The 14,910-nt window shown below is 37.5% G+C and overlaps 1 protein-coding gene across 12 annotated transcripts in view; it reads right to left on the bottom strand.

Annotated features, from left to right (window-relative positions):
• The window catches only part of NEO1 (neogenin 1), a 112,734-nt gene that overhangs the window by 10,645 nt on the left and 87,179 nt on the right, over positions 1-14,910 (bottom strand). For 6 of the 12 annotated variants that reach the window (XM_042472978.1, XM_042472977.1, XM_042472976.1 and 3 more), the window contains exons 14-23: positions 13,613-13,723; positions 12,311-12,505; positions 11,486-11,581; positions 10,143-10,366; positions 9,589-9,727; positions 7,697-7,804; positions 5,594-5,788; positions 4,846-4,878; positions 657-725; positions 75-219 (exon numbers count right to left, since the gene is read on the bottom strand). In XM_042472978.1, the coding sequence (XP_042328912.1) occupies positions 75-219; positions 657-725; positions 4,846-4,878; positions 5,594-5,788; positions 7,697-7,804; positions 9,589-9,727; positions 10,143-10,366; positions 11,486-11,581; positions 12,311-12,505; positions 13,613-13,723 (1,315 nt within the window). The remainder of the gene's footprint in view (positions 1-74; positions 220-656; positions 726-4,845; positions 4,879-5,593; positions 5,789-7,696; positions 7,805-9,588; positions 9,728-10,142; positions 10,367-11,485; positions 11,582-12,310; positions 12,506-13,612; positions 13,724-14,910) is intronic. The other 6 variants (XM_042472974.1, XM_042472969.1, XM_042472972.1 and 3 more) reach the window with 3 other exon arrangements.

The following is a 14,910-nucleotide window of genomic DNA, read 5'->3' on the forward strand; positions in this document are numbered from 1 at the left end:
CCAGATATTTTAAGCAGTAATTAAAAATTCCACCCCAAAAGAGGAAAAACAAGCAAGCTGCGGAAATATCTTACTTCTTCTGGTGAGAAGTGGTACGCCGAGTGCAGAAAACAGCAACAATCACTACTATCACAATGGTGATTACTCCCACAGACACTATAATGACCAGAAGCATATTGTACTCCAGAGGAGAAGGACTTCCATGGGGGCTGTTACTTCCTAAAAGAATACAGACATTGTGAAGTCGAAGGCTTTCATGGACGGCATCCATGGTTTCTTGTGGGTTTTTTGGGCTATGTGGCCATGTTCTAGAAAATTTTCTTCCGGATGTTTTGCCAGCATCCGTGGCTGGCATCAAGATGCCAGCCATGGATGCTAGCAAAACGTCCAGAAGAAAATTTTCTAGAACATGGCCGCATAGCCCAAAAAACCCACAAGAAACCAATACAGACATCATTGGTGATTAACTCCTGTAATACACAAATCCATCCCATATATGAAGGCATCATAAACCAACAGGAATTTCAAAGGGCTATTTCTCTTTATAAGTATGCCTCCCATGCCTGGCTGTAAAAATATACCAGCATTTCTTGAGAAACATTAACCAAGTTTTTCCCATCACCTCAGCTGCCAAAAGAAATGAAGACTTTACTTACCACCCATGGGTGGTTTATAGTCTGTCCCAACATCTACTGGTCGGCTTCCTTTTCCTGCAGACCCCAATGCTGGAAAGAAAAATTGTAACCATTATTTGGAATTCAGTCTTTCTAAAACCTGCTTCTTCATACAACATTCAACTCTTCTTTCAGATACACACAGGCATGGTCCAGACAAACAGAGAAACAGGCCACACAAATTACAGAGATTTTCTAGAACTCAACTATAGCAAAAGTACCTCTAATTACATCCACCTCTATCTATATCCACCACACACACACACACACACACACACACACACACACACACACAGACAAACAGAGAGAGAGAGAGAGAGAGAGAGAGAATGGTCTATAGTTCTGTGAAGGCAAAAACAAAGCATAATATTCCAAGGAATATAAGGAATGAGACATTGGTTACTTAATTCTAGGGCCATTCCAGACTGTCAAGAATGAGACATCCAGGAAAATGGAAACTACCAATATTGGCCATGCCAGGCAGAGAGTCAAATTACCTAAAAGTTTACATTAATCTACTGAAGGATGTAAAGTAAATATATCCATCAATTAGGGAGTGGGAAGTCAACAATGTATGCATTGCCGGTTTTTGTTTTGTTGTTTAGTTGGTTTTGTAATTTTGTAGTTATTTATGTATGTTTGTTTTATACAACACACACATACACATATATATAAAAATTATATTAAATTTCATTTAATATAATAACACTGCCAGAAAGTAGAATCAAGTCCTACTGTGGTGTAGGTGTCAGAGTTTTTTAGGCAAATGATCGAACACTATTTCAAAAGACTGGATTTTTATTTTAATGACTGGGTTTTATTCACAGATTTTGAACCACAATGCCAGGAGCAGAACCCTGAAATTCTCAGTCAAGAGGCAATTCTAATTAATTTATCTGCTTTAGAATTATAACCATCGAGAGGAGCTAACATGCTGTTCTATTATCCCTGGAAAACCCTAGGCCTGTCACGACATGGAGAATGAGAGCTCACTAAACAGAACAAATGGCTTCTTGTGTTTTAAATGTGTTATTATAATTTAGTAAAAATTAAATCTGTTAGTTTTATTATTACCACAAGACTCGCTTCTCCCTTTTTTGTTATGCTGAACAGACTAACACTGCTATGTATTTAAAAATTCCTTCTGCTCCACAGGCATCAGAGGAAAAAGATGGCAAAGCTCACAACTTGTCTCTTTCCAGACTTTTCACTATAAAACTTGTCCCAGAGGCAAAACACTGGGAGAGCATACCTGCCTGCAAAGGTGTTAAAGTGATCTGTGGCAGTAAAGAGGAAAACCCGGTATCCTCCCCACTCTCTCTCTCTGAAGCTGTGGAAATTGAATTATCCTGCTTGGCTGCTACCAAATTCCAACTCACATACATAGATATAATTCACTTACTGATGCATTTTCATGATATTCTTATATTTCATAGAAATAAGCTTGCACGAGCACTTAGATCTCACTATAAAGTCACTGAAATGTCCAGTGACCAACAGACAAATATGAATATTTTGAGAGCAAGGAAGAAATAATGTCACAAAAGAAAATCCAGGGCCTGAACAGACAGACCAAAATAAAGCTGCTTCAGGTCACTTTGGAGGTATGTTGTTAAAATGATACAAACATCTTAAGATGCCAGAAGCTGCACCAAAACTGTGCTCTAGTCCTTAGGACTGGAGCGTGGCTTTGGAATGGCTTCCAGCCTCTTAGGACCCCTGCAGCATTTAAATAGCATACATCCAAACTGATCTGAAGCAGCTTTATTTTGGCCTGTCTGTTTGGGCTCTCAGTTTTCAGGAATGGAGAAATCAAACAGCAGCCCTTTTCTGGATCAGTTGCAAAACCTTTCCCCAATGTTTCCTCATAACTATCCACCTAAAACTGACTTGCTTTCACACCTCTAGTATTTTACTCACTAGAAAATTATCCTTTATCTCACCACACAGCTGCCATGTAAATCAGATAGCAGGACCACACTGCTAGGGGACAGCTGATGGTATCCTATGAATTGAATTCTCTGGACAAAGCAGTCCCTGTCCAACAAAGCAAGCATTACCTTGCATACTTCTTTTCCTATTTCTTCCTTAAGTGTATCTATGGAGTGAAGTGCCCTCTCTTCTATGAGCCCCCAATACAATTCTGTGATGTATATCACTTTTCAGTGAACAAAAAATTGTGAACACATAACTGATCCATTATTTATACCAACAGTGGACAAAGTACAGCCTGTGCACAGTATGCGGTCCCCAGTGCCGTTTTTGCAGCTTCCAGGGATAGAACAAAACAGGGAAGGGGAGGACAAAATAACCTATCGGGGGCAAGAAGGGCATTTCTACCATATTTGGAACCCCTTTAGAAAATTTGTGTTGCCTCAAAACTACCCCAAATGTCCTTTAGCCCCCCAAGTATTCTGAGAATCTCCTCTAGAGGGCATTTGGGGGCAAATATTGAGTTTATCACAGGTGGTTTGGGTGCTCTGGGGGGGCCCAATGAGGCCACTGAGCCTTCCATAGTTCCCCATTCCACTTTATACCATTCAAACAACCTATAACTAAAGTACCAATTGCAGCTTCCTGCCAAAGAAAGACTTTTTATATATAAAAGTTGATAACTGTTTCCTTTTTTCTCCAGAGAAGGTAATATACCTGTCACTGTCCTCAAAGAACTGACTAAGAAGTTTTGTCTTAACTATTAGCCTTCATTATATCATCCCAAGCACACACTATTTGGTTTTGTGAATTTGTAACAAAGTACTGTACATAGCACAAAAGGACCGGAGGCAATGACAGTACTGAATTAACAAACAGATGCTAATCACTGCTAAAACTAATCAGAACGTAAAAGTAAATGTTACTGTACAATGGACACACACACAATCAAGTATCATATTTCTATATTTGGCTAAGGAAGATTGATGGATCCAAAATAATAATGCTCTTCAACTTCACAACTTCATTCTCTGCATTTGATTTCTGCCCACTACTAATCAAGACTGAACTTCAGATATAAATAATATTTACAAATAACCATTGTTTACCCCCCCCCCCAATTCTTTTTGGACTATGCTGTAAAATGCAGATATACAACCTGGGTCAATACATTTTTGTGAACTAAGGGAGGAAAACTCCCTTTCAATAGAGTATAATGCTCAGATACTACCAACCACAGAGACAAACAGAAAGTTGGACTTATGTCATATTCAGAGTAGATGCATTGAAAACAAAGTGGTATGGTCAGGACTTCAGTGGGTCTAACATGAGTAAACCTTTATTGAAACCAAAAGTTAGAGTGTTTACTTCACTGGCAAGGTGAACCCTATTTTCTGCTATATGGAATATCAATGCATGAATACTGCCACTTCTCATTCCTGATGGGTTGTCCCATTTTTTAAGTGTTTGAAGCAGCACATGCATCCATCCATTGTATAAAATGAGAAACGTAATCCATTTCAACCAGCTGAAAGCCTGTGAAGGTCTAAAGGGATGTAAGTGACCACACGAAGTCACAACAAGAAAACTTATCAGTGCCATGCACAACTGGCTTCTGCTGCCACCAGAAAGAAGTGGCCTCTCATGAAATAAGTTTTATGTCTGAAATCAGGTTTATGTCTGACCAAAACATAGCAAAAATTACACTCCTCATACCATCTTAACTAAGGACTGAAACAAAAAAATGCAGGCATCTTACTAACATCTCCAATTTTTCTCCTGTTTGGTTTGTAACATCTTGCCTGATGAAGAAGCCAGTGGAGCTTCAAAAGCTTCCAACAAGTATATTGTGCATTTCAGTTGGCCAATAAAGGTAACACTGTTTGGTGGATTTTTGTTTGAATTTGCTAAATGGCCAACACAGCTACCCCTGCATATTTTACAAAACAGTGAATTTGCTTCCAGAGTGGGTTCACTGATCAAATTAGATACATTTGAGCACTCTTTCTGAACACACATTTGCACACACCATGCCAAGCATGGACACATGTATATCGCACTGTCTAATTAAACAAGATTTCAATTCAAACACACTAGAGATAAAACAGATTTCCAACTTTTTAGATTTTAAAATTCTATAAGAGCACATTGTTTTGCATTTAATAGTGCAAAGGCTGTTAGAAAAGCAATGGTACTTGCACAAAAAAGAATGACACAGAAAGCATGTCCATTTGTTTACCTTGATCATTAGACATTTTATCTGAAGTTTCAGCTACCAGGGCAAGCAAATGGGAAGAAATAAACAAGAGAAAGATCACCATATCTGAAGGAGTGACCAAAATTCACCTGCACAGTTGAAGTCAACTCTTAAAATGGGAAATAAGTTAACAGTATCACTACAGAACTAAAAAATTACTTGCAAATATAGTCTTCCAATGTTCAGCTCTTGTTCATACTCACAGTAAGAACTATACATATGACATGATAAAATCATGAAGCATTTTACCAGTTCAAAGGCATCTGCTTTGACAGTGGTATCTCTCAGAGTAGTACTCTTTATGATGAGCAATTACACATTCACATGCTCACTTGCTCCACATAGATTACAATCAAATTACAAGCAAATGTTCTAAAGACGGATTGACACAGTCATATCCATAAGACACATGATGACACATTTGCATTTTCAGGTTTGTAGTCCAGTATTCACTGGTTCACTAAATAGGCTCAAAAAAGTGTCCTATGTTGCCTGCTTTCGTACACACAATTTAATAATAGTTTATTACCATCATCTGGGGAAAGAGTGAGGAGGAACTAAAATCTCTCATGCAGTATTTATAAAAATGCAGCAGGATCCTGTTTTCAAAGAGGAACCTCATCTTCTCCACGTTTCCCAGCAGCAAACTGGATTAAGAATTTTTACTCCCAATTTGCTTATCTGATATATCTCAACAGCAAACACATTTAGTTATACAAGATCAGCCTACCTTTAGGTGTCCTGAACTGTACAGCTTCTGACATAGGACCCATGCCCTTGGAATTGCGAGCTTGAATTTTGAAATAATATGCCGTGTCAAGGGTCAGTTCTTGAATCTGATGGGTCAGTCTGTTTCCTACTACTGGTTCAATGACCCAATCATGTATTTCAGCGTTGACATCTGTGCTGTAGTAAATTATGTAACCTACACAAAAAATGGAATACAGCTAGTGAACCATAAAGAAAATTTTCCTAAATGTTCAAAAGTATTTGGAAACATTCATTATGAGGACATATAAGTAAATACATGACACTTGAAACCCCCAGAGAAACCTTTATTTCTTGTTTATATTTACTTCTCTCACAATGATGAATCTGAAGGCAATGATTAAATCATTCTATATAATGAAGAAGAGAAATCAGGGTCACTTCCTAGTGTGCTAAACAGCTGCTCAAACAGGTACACTTTCTAAACATTTAGGACATACTACAGACCAATTAAAGCCATTGATCTCAGTGAGCTGATACATGTATTCCAGATCCCCCCCCCCCAAGAGAGTAGTCCATTCTGCTAAAACTACTTGATTTGTAGAAGTTTAGAATGTTCTAAAAATGGCAGATCTGTAAGGATTCTGCACCACTGAACTGCTTGATGAATGGTTAAATATGGATATAACATTACTGTTATTAGTACTGAATGGTTTAGCAGACCTATTAGTATGCTATACATACTTTAAGCATTTGAGATCTGTAAGTTGATTTGAATGCCACACACACACACACACACACACACGTACGTAGCTGTGTGGAAATAAAGGACTACTAAACCCAAGTTCCTAACTCTGTGTGTGTAAACATAATCATATTAATATTACATTATATTTATTAAGTATGTATGTATGTAACACATATTACATATAACACATTATTATATAGATTTCATAGTTCTGCTCCTGAGAGAAAAATGTTTGGTTGAACCATACTAGATATTTTTCACAAAATAAATTACTACATAACACCAGCTTAGATTTGCTTCCTTTCTTCCTCTTCTTCTGATTTTGTGTGAACCCTCTTGCTTCAGTCAAAGGAAGCAGCAATATAGATGGTAGTAATACCTCAAGGTGGTGTTTTGTCAAAAATAAAATAGGGATTTGGGAGCATGAAAAGTTGAAATGATCTAAAATTAATTTTTAAAATAAATGATCTCAAAATCATTATGCAAGAGTAGCCAGAACATACTATTTATTATCTATATTTGTGGTATTTTCTGAACAGTATCATACCCCTGAAGGGGGAAAAAGTGAGACATCTCAGTGCGGGAAATTATTAACTTAAATATGTCCCACAGTCACAGGATACAAAAAGAAATCTTGTATCCTCATTTAAAACATGGGGATGAAAAGTAATATAAAGTTAGGGAAGGGGGCCTCTGTAGTTTCCTTCAACTACAATATTAAAAACTGTAAACTGCAGCTTCAGAATAATTGTGCATGGGAGAAATTCTTTGCCCAATGATTAATTTGATGCCATGCAACAGGACACAAACATGACACAACTGGGCAATTTATTATGCAGTGGAGACAGGACCATCTCTAGCAGCACTGCTACATAAAACCAGAAATGGAACAAGCTAGCAGCTAGTACTACAAAAGATTTCAACTTGAAGATTTTTATTGGATACAAAAGAAGATTCCACCAGAGGGCAGACTTTTTACATAGTTCAGTGGTTGTCAAACTTTTTACCCTTGTGACTCCCTTTACACCAACATGCAGATGTCACACACACCCTTGATGTAGCATATAAATAAAATGTGTGTATTTTTATTCTCACATTCATACGTTAACATTTTATAAGGAAATAAACATTGTTAAAATTAGAACAATTTAAATAAATTCAATACCAAACTTAATCCATGTAATTTTTACACATCCTGTCTCACGCACAGCCACACTCACATGCACCAATGCTCACAGATGTGTACATACATATCATGCATGTCCCTTCATTTTCCCCCCACTAACACACGTATTCATTTACTCTCTCACAATGTCACACAGAAACATTCAGATTAAGAATATGAATGAATTCTGAGCTATTCAGAAAAAAATTCACCAGTAATTTTGCCATTGGCTTCAGATGGAGGCTGCCAGTTGACTATGATAGTTCGAGGCTTTCCTTCTTTGCTCACCACTGTCACATCCTTTGGAGGAGAAGTTGGAACTGCAAGAAAAATATTTACATTATGCACATCAGGTGATACCAGCTTTAGTCTTAAGTGTGTTTTTGACAGTAATATTCAACTACCAAAAAAAAAGCCAACCATCTTGTAGCAATAATTTTTTAAAACTCTGCTGAAGTAGTAAGCTCAGTAATAAGGAGTTCAAGGCTCGCCTTCTGACAGCAAAGATGTTAAACTATCTTCCACAGAGTCTAACACATATAGCTTCCTCAAGGTTCAGAATACTGGATTATAAAGCATTCCTCATTTAGCCATAAGAATATCAGGCATGCAAGTGTTTCGGTATTTTAAAAATATAATGGTATCCATAAAACCTTGTAAGTATGTATTTAGTTCCTTAATAAAATGAAATGGGAAATTAAGAATAAACATTAAATTTATTTGTTCAACAATAATTTGAGAAAGCCTAAGAATAATAAACAGTAACCAGTCCATACTCTAATAAAGTCCCTATGCATATTTCAGACAATGAGGTTTAGACTTTCCTGATCAGTGCATAAAGGTACAATAAAGGAACAAGATTATGAAGTGATGACTTGGATTTCATTTCACATAACAGAACCAAAAGACAGAGCGAATTCTGTATGTTTTTAAATCATTTTCTGTTGTGTGGAACAAAGAATAAAATATACAGTATAATATAAATCTCCAAGAGCTTCAGAAGGCTGCTCTCTATCATGAAGTTAGAATGCCTTTTCCTGCATACTTTAAACTTATATTTTATTTAAAGGCACTAATTTATATTTATCCACAACTATAGAAAACAAGAGTTTAAAGTTAGTGTAAAAGAAGATCAAGCTCCTCAACAACACATCAAATATGGAGCAAAGGAGATGGATTCGAAAGAACATATGCACAAATATATGTCTGAAATATTTCTGGAACTGCCTGATCCCCAAGTCTCTCTACTTCAGAAAATCATATTAAAATCAAAGGAGTTCATAGTTATGATTGCTTCAAGGATCAGATCAGAGCTTGTCTGATCTTGCTCATTAAATAATTAAATGATTTCCCTTTCCTCTATTAATTATTAACCATTAAGTTATTTCTCAGAAGTTATTATTAAGATATAATTTGAGTTAAAAAATATTAGGGATTTTAAAAAAAAATCTATTCTGAAACTGACGTTGTTGTTGTTAACTGCCTTTGAGTTGGCTTTAATTAATAGTGACCCTGTGAATGAGAGATCTCCAAGACACCCCCATCTTCAATCACTCTGCTCAGCTCCTACAGGTTCAAGCTCAGGGTCTCCCTGATAAACTATCTGGTGTGTGGTCTTCCTCACTTTTTACTGCCTTCCATCTTCCCCACCAATACTGTCTTTTCTAGTAAGTCATTCCTTCTCTTGACGTGGTTGAAGTACGACAGCCCCAATTCAGTCATCTTGGCTTCCAGGGAGAGTTCAGGCTTGATCGGCTCTAGAACTGATTTGTTTTTGTTTTTGTTTTTTATTTTGGCTGTCCACAGTATCCTCAGCACTCTTCTCCAGCACCAAACCTCAAATAAGTTGATTTTTCTTTTTATCCGCTTTCTTTACTGTCCAATTCTCACATCCATGCATGGTGATGCATGGAATACAATAGTTTGGACAAATGTACTTATTCACATATATAATTTCTTCAAAGACTGCAGGAATTCTCTCATATTTTGAAAGACGCGAAAAGATGGTGATGATTAGCACAGTACTCAGATAAGTAGCTAGCAAAGATACATTATGCAAAATGTGTCAGCTCTTTTAGAAAATGACTTAATTATATAGTAATACCTAGTTCAAAGGTAGTTCCATGTGCTGTCATACTCCAAGTACTTGATCTTCGGCCCTTTGTCACCATCACAGAAAATTCATACAAGGTATTTGGTTTTAGGCCAGTAACTAAGAAGCTTAAGGTGGTTGTATTTGCAGTCTATAAGAAATCAAAGGAACATAATAAACAGAAACTATCTGAATAAACTGACAATAGTTTTAAAGCCTTTCCCAAACTCAAGCCCTCCAAACTGGATTATGATGCCCAGTATTTCTGATCACTGGCCAGGCTGACTGGGGCTGAGGGTAGCTGAGGTCCAAAGCATCTGGAGTGGATCAGATGTGGGAAGGCAGTTCTATAGTATTAGTATACTATTATATATCTATTAATTCTTTCCCAATGTTAAGCTAATGTAAATGTACTTTCTAATACTATAATGAATTTCAGGTTTTGCCCATATTAAGGCATTACCCTGGCAGATCACAGAAATACATGATCAAAAGCAATAGCTTTTGGTTTTACATTTGGTTTGGCAAAACGCTTCAGACTGCACTCCTAAAATTTATATGTTTACCTTGTACTTTGTGTTTGCGGGAATGTTGGTTTTCCAGCGGACTGTGTAGTAACGGGCATCTGAGACCTTCTGATTCTTTGGCAGAGAGTTGTCTGCCCAGGTGATTCGTATGGTATCATGGCTCAGTATAGAAGCCTGAACTCCCACAGGTGGCATCATGGGGGAGGGATCTGGCACTGGAGTGTACGGAGCATTAACAACAAATAAATCAACTTCAGAAGTGTCTAGGGAATTGATGGGCAAAAAGTAGGGTATTACAATAAAAAAAGAAAGAATGTGGCATTATACATGAATAGAAATAAAAGGGTGAAATGCAGGGTAATACAATGAAATGAAGGTGAGAAGTGGAGAAAAAGAGAGAAAAGCCAGAGTTAATAGGCAACACAGGACCAGCAAAAAAGTTTTCAATGATTACTTTGATTCCTTCCTAAAATACATGCAATAGACCAAGCTTAAAGTTTAATACTTTAGCAGAATGCCACAAAAGTAAAGAGATCACTGTATTAAACTTATTACACATTTGAATTTTTTAATAAAGAAAATTCAGCATTAGCTGGATTAGCATATTAATTCATCTCATCTCCAAAATGATGCTGGAAAAACAAGTGTAAATTAGCACACAACAAGGACAGTTAATTTTCCATATATTATTAGTGTCTCTCCACCCAAATTCCCATTAATTCAGGGTAAAAGCATCTACAATGCAGAACCAAACTGAGCAACAAAATGCCTGAAAAGAAATTTTCTTCCAGTGAATCCACTTGGCAGAAAACAACATTAGCAACAACAGGGTAACAGTACAACAGACAGATGTTGCTGAACAATTCTGGTTAAAAGCCTGAGACAGCATAACAATTAGCCATTTGTAACTAGATAATTGTATCTGAATGCTCATTTAATATAGCTAGTGTTTACAGGGTTAGGAGTAACTTCACACATTGCACAACAAAATGTGGTTGTTTACAAGAGCAGCAGTGTTCCATTGGTGTCTCTTGGAGGACCGTGGACATGACCATTACATGTCCATGTACCAATTCTGATGTTCAAAGATGCACGCACATGTATATGGATGAGTTCACAATTGAAATACACTGTAAACTGAGAAGCTCTGCATGAAAACATGGTCATAACTTAGTAATTTAATGTGAAACAAATTTGGACCACAGCTAATTTTAAAGCATGACAGTTGCAAAGTAAATTCGAGAAACCCTTTGTTTTAAATAAGTCTCAACAAATTATTTGTATGAAGAAAACCAATGAACCATCATACATTATAAACAGTGTATGGATTTTAAGATGTATGGCAGAACATTTTGAGTTACAACAAAACAGACATGATTTACCTGTATAGGCCCTGGTCACTGCACTTTCGTAGAGTGGGATTCCTTCGCCAACATTGTTATATGCTTTCAGAGTTATGACATAATGGGAACTAGGATCTAAAGAAAAAGAATGATTAAAATCATTATTACATGTTTATGCTACTAATTCCTAGATAGCAGCCTATTTCACTTGGTTAAATACTTTTTTTTTTTAATTGACAGGGTATATTGGAAGACATAACTATTTTTGCTGAAGAAATAACCAGATCAGAGATCTCCCATCTTGGGAGAAATGCAGGATATAAATTCAATATATAAAAATGTATTCAAGTTCCTATCCTGTTACACATAACAGAGACACACATTAAATTTGTCACATTAATTTTGAGTGTAAAATAACAAACACTAAAAATATGGCCCAGAGAACATATGTTACTTTCCCATTGTTTTGAGACACCACAATGGTCCAAAACAAACTGCAGAAATAATCCAGTTTGAGACCGTTTTAACTGTAGTGGAATTCTAGGGATGCTAGGGAATTCTGCGAACTGTAGTTTTGTGAGACATTTAGCCTTCTCTGTCAGAGAGTTTTGGTGCCACAATAAACTACAGCTCCCAGGATTCCCTAGCACTGAGCCAGGCCAGTTAAAGCGGTCCCAAACTGGATTATTTCTGCAGTGTGTTTTGGACCAATGTTCTCAAGGTGAATGATGGAGGCAACTATTTTTTAAAAGATAGGAGTACATACTTTTTATAACTTAATTTATGGCTCACCATAACAGACAAATATCAGTATTTAGAAAAATATTCATGGATAGCCATTACTATTGCGGAACTGTTGCTTACCTAAGTTCTCAATAGTGTAGTATCGCTGCTTGTAATCCACCTTGATGGTTTGTGCATGAGGACTGCCGACACCATAACCTATAGCATATCCTCTGACCACAATATTCTGGTTTTCTGGTGGCGTCCAGCTCACAACAATACTTGTTACAAGTGGTCGGACATGTAGGGAACTTGGAACTTCTGGAACACGTGATTCTATTTCAGAGAGAGAGAGAGAGAGAGAGAGAGAGAGAAGATGCTATTTAAATAATATGATTTAAGAAATATTAAATCTGAGGCACTGTATTATTTATTTTACTGCTATGATACTACAGTAAATGGTTTTTGTTTGCTTCTGTATCAATCCTAATATTTGGAGCGAGACAAAGAAAAAAAAAATCTTACAACTAAACCAGTGCTAGCAAAGTCTGTCTCAAATTTTGAATTTCATTCTTTTCAAGGCAAAAATTGAGCTTTTGCAAGCAAAGGTGGGAGGAAACCCCTTAGAACCACTTCCATTAAGCTGCTGCTTATGACCACATTGAATATTGATACAGTAGTGAATGTGATTTGGCTACTTGAAGATGTTAATGTTGAATGTTGTTGTTAATCATATGCAGGATGACTTTTACCCTGATGCTCCTGTTGCTGTCTCACTGAAAACAGTGTAGATGGTAACTTGTGCTCAAGAATCTATTTGGCATTCCATTTGGGTTTTCCATCCACATTCTGTTGCAACTAGATACCTAAGTGCATGTGAGCTGATGCATGTCAGCCTGGTTTCCACAAAAGCATCCATTTTCTTCCCGACTCACATATGTTTGAAACAATTTTCCAGCATTGACAAAAAGATGCAAAGATAATCCATATTTTCTTCCTATGAATCTTATCATATGGGATGCAAAGCAGCCAAATCCCATGGATAAATGGTTTTAGATTTATTTATTTATAGGATTTATACCCTGCTCTTCAGCCAAAAGGCTATATCCTGCAAAAGTGGGATTGTTTTCAGTCACGTCGGGCTAACTGAGCATTAACGTGATATTAACACGTTTGCTTGCAGAAAGTAGGCAAAATCGCACCCCTTTTTGCTTTCAGGATTTTCCCGAAAGTAAAAAGCAGCGAGATTTTGCGACTTTCTCTACAGATTAATGTCACGTTAATGCTCAATTAGCCTGACATTATCTGAAAACAATCCCACTTTTGTGAGATATTCCCAGATTTAAACCCTCTTTATCCATGGGATTTGGGCACTTCCCTCCCATGTGATAAGATCCCATGTCTCCACGTCTTCAATGCACATACATTTATGAAGTATCATACCATCAAGGTCACTTTCAAATGTTTCTGTTGATATCCAGTCAGTAGATAGTCCTGTGCCATTGACAGTTAAGGCAGCAATGCGAAAACTGTACTCCGTACCTCGTTCCAGACCTGATATAAAAATGCACAATTAATAAGATATAACTGCCACACATGACTAGGAAGCCACTGTTTTTAATTAAAATTCCAAACAAAAATCACCACTGCAAGTTAATCACTCTTGAAAAAATCCCTAATCAAGTAGGTAAATGAACCATCTTATATATAAATGTTTTTTTTCTAGGATGTAATTTGGGTAAAATCTGATACAGACCTGGTTAGCCGTATTTTCCACTTTTGCCTTTCCCCGGCCCCAAGACAGTTAGTTCAGCATAACTCAAAACAATAAATGGCAATCAACAATACTTGCAATAAGACCTCAACAGTCACCTGACATAAATTATTATTTGTCAAGTTGTGACAGGACTGGCATGTTACAATGACATTTCATATAGGCCTACTGTATGTGTGAGTGTGTGAGTACAGTCAAACTTTGGTATCTGCGGGGGATCCATTCCGGAACCCCTCCCCCTCACGGATATCAAAAACTGTGGGGCCTCAAGTCCCATTGTTCCTAATGGTGACATAACTTGTGCACATGCTGCCATTGGGGACAAAGGGGCTTGCAGTCCATGGATGCTTAAATCTATGGATGGCAAGCCCACGGATAATGAGACCTGACTGTACACAGCTTACAAAAGGACTGCTCTGAAGATTAGTTACAGTGGAGTTTTGGTATCTGGGGGGGATTCGGTCCAGACTGCTTTGCGGATACCAAAATCTATGGATACTCACATCTCAATGTCCCCAATGGTGGCATGTGCACATGACCATGCCGCTATTAGGGACAGCCCCCGCTGTCCCCAATGGCAGTGCATGCATGTGGCCACACTGCCATTAGGGACAGCAGGACTTCACATAAGCCTCCATTGTCCCCAGTGGCGGTGCATGGATACAGCTGTGTTGTCATTGGGGACAGTGGGAACAGGCCTTCAGATAAGTCTCAGTTGTTCCTAATGGCAGTGTGGTCGCATGCATGTGCCACCACTGGAGACAATGGGGGCTGATTCTAATAGGGGTGTGGCCACATGCACGCACTTCCACTGAGGACAACGCAGGCTTGTTGTCTATGGATGCTTGAATCCATGGATGGCAAGTGTATGGATTCTGAAGTCCCACTGTGTTCCTCTTTTATCTACATAACATGAATACCTTACATTTCCTTTAAAAAGAATAAATACCATTTTAGCCCACAGTTA

Source organism: Sceloporus undulatus, chromosome 6 (assembly GCF_019175285.1).
Source record: "Sceloporus undulatus isolate JIND9_A2432 ecotype Alabama chromosome 6, SceUnd_v1.1, whole genome shotgun sequence".
Classification (NCBI taxonomy): Eukaryota; Metazoa; Chordata; class Lepidosauria; order Squamata; family Phrynosomatidae; genus Sceloporus; species Sceloporus undulatus.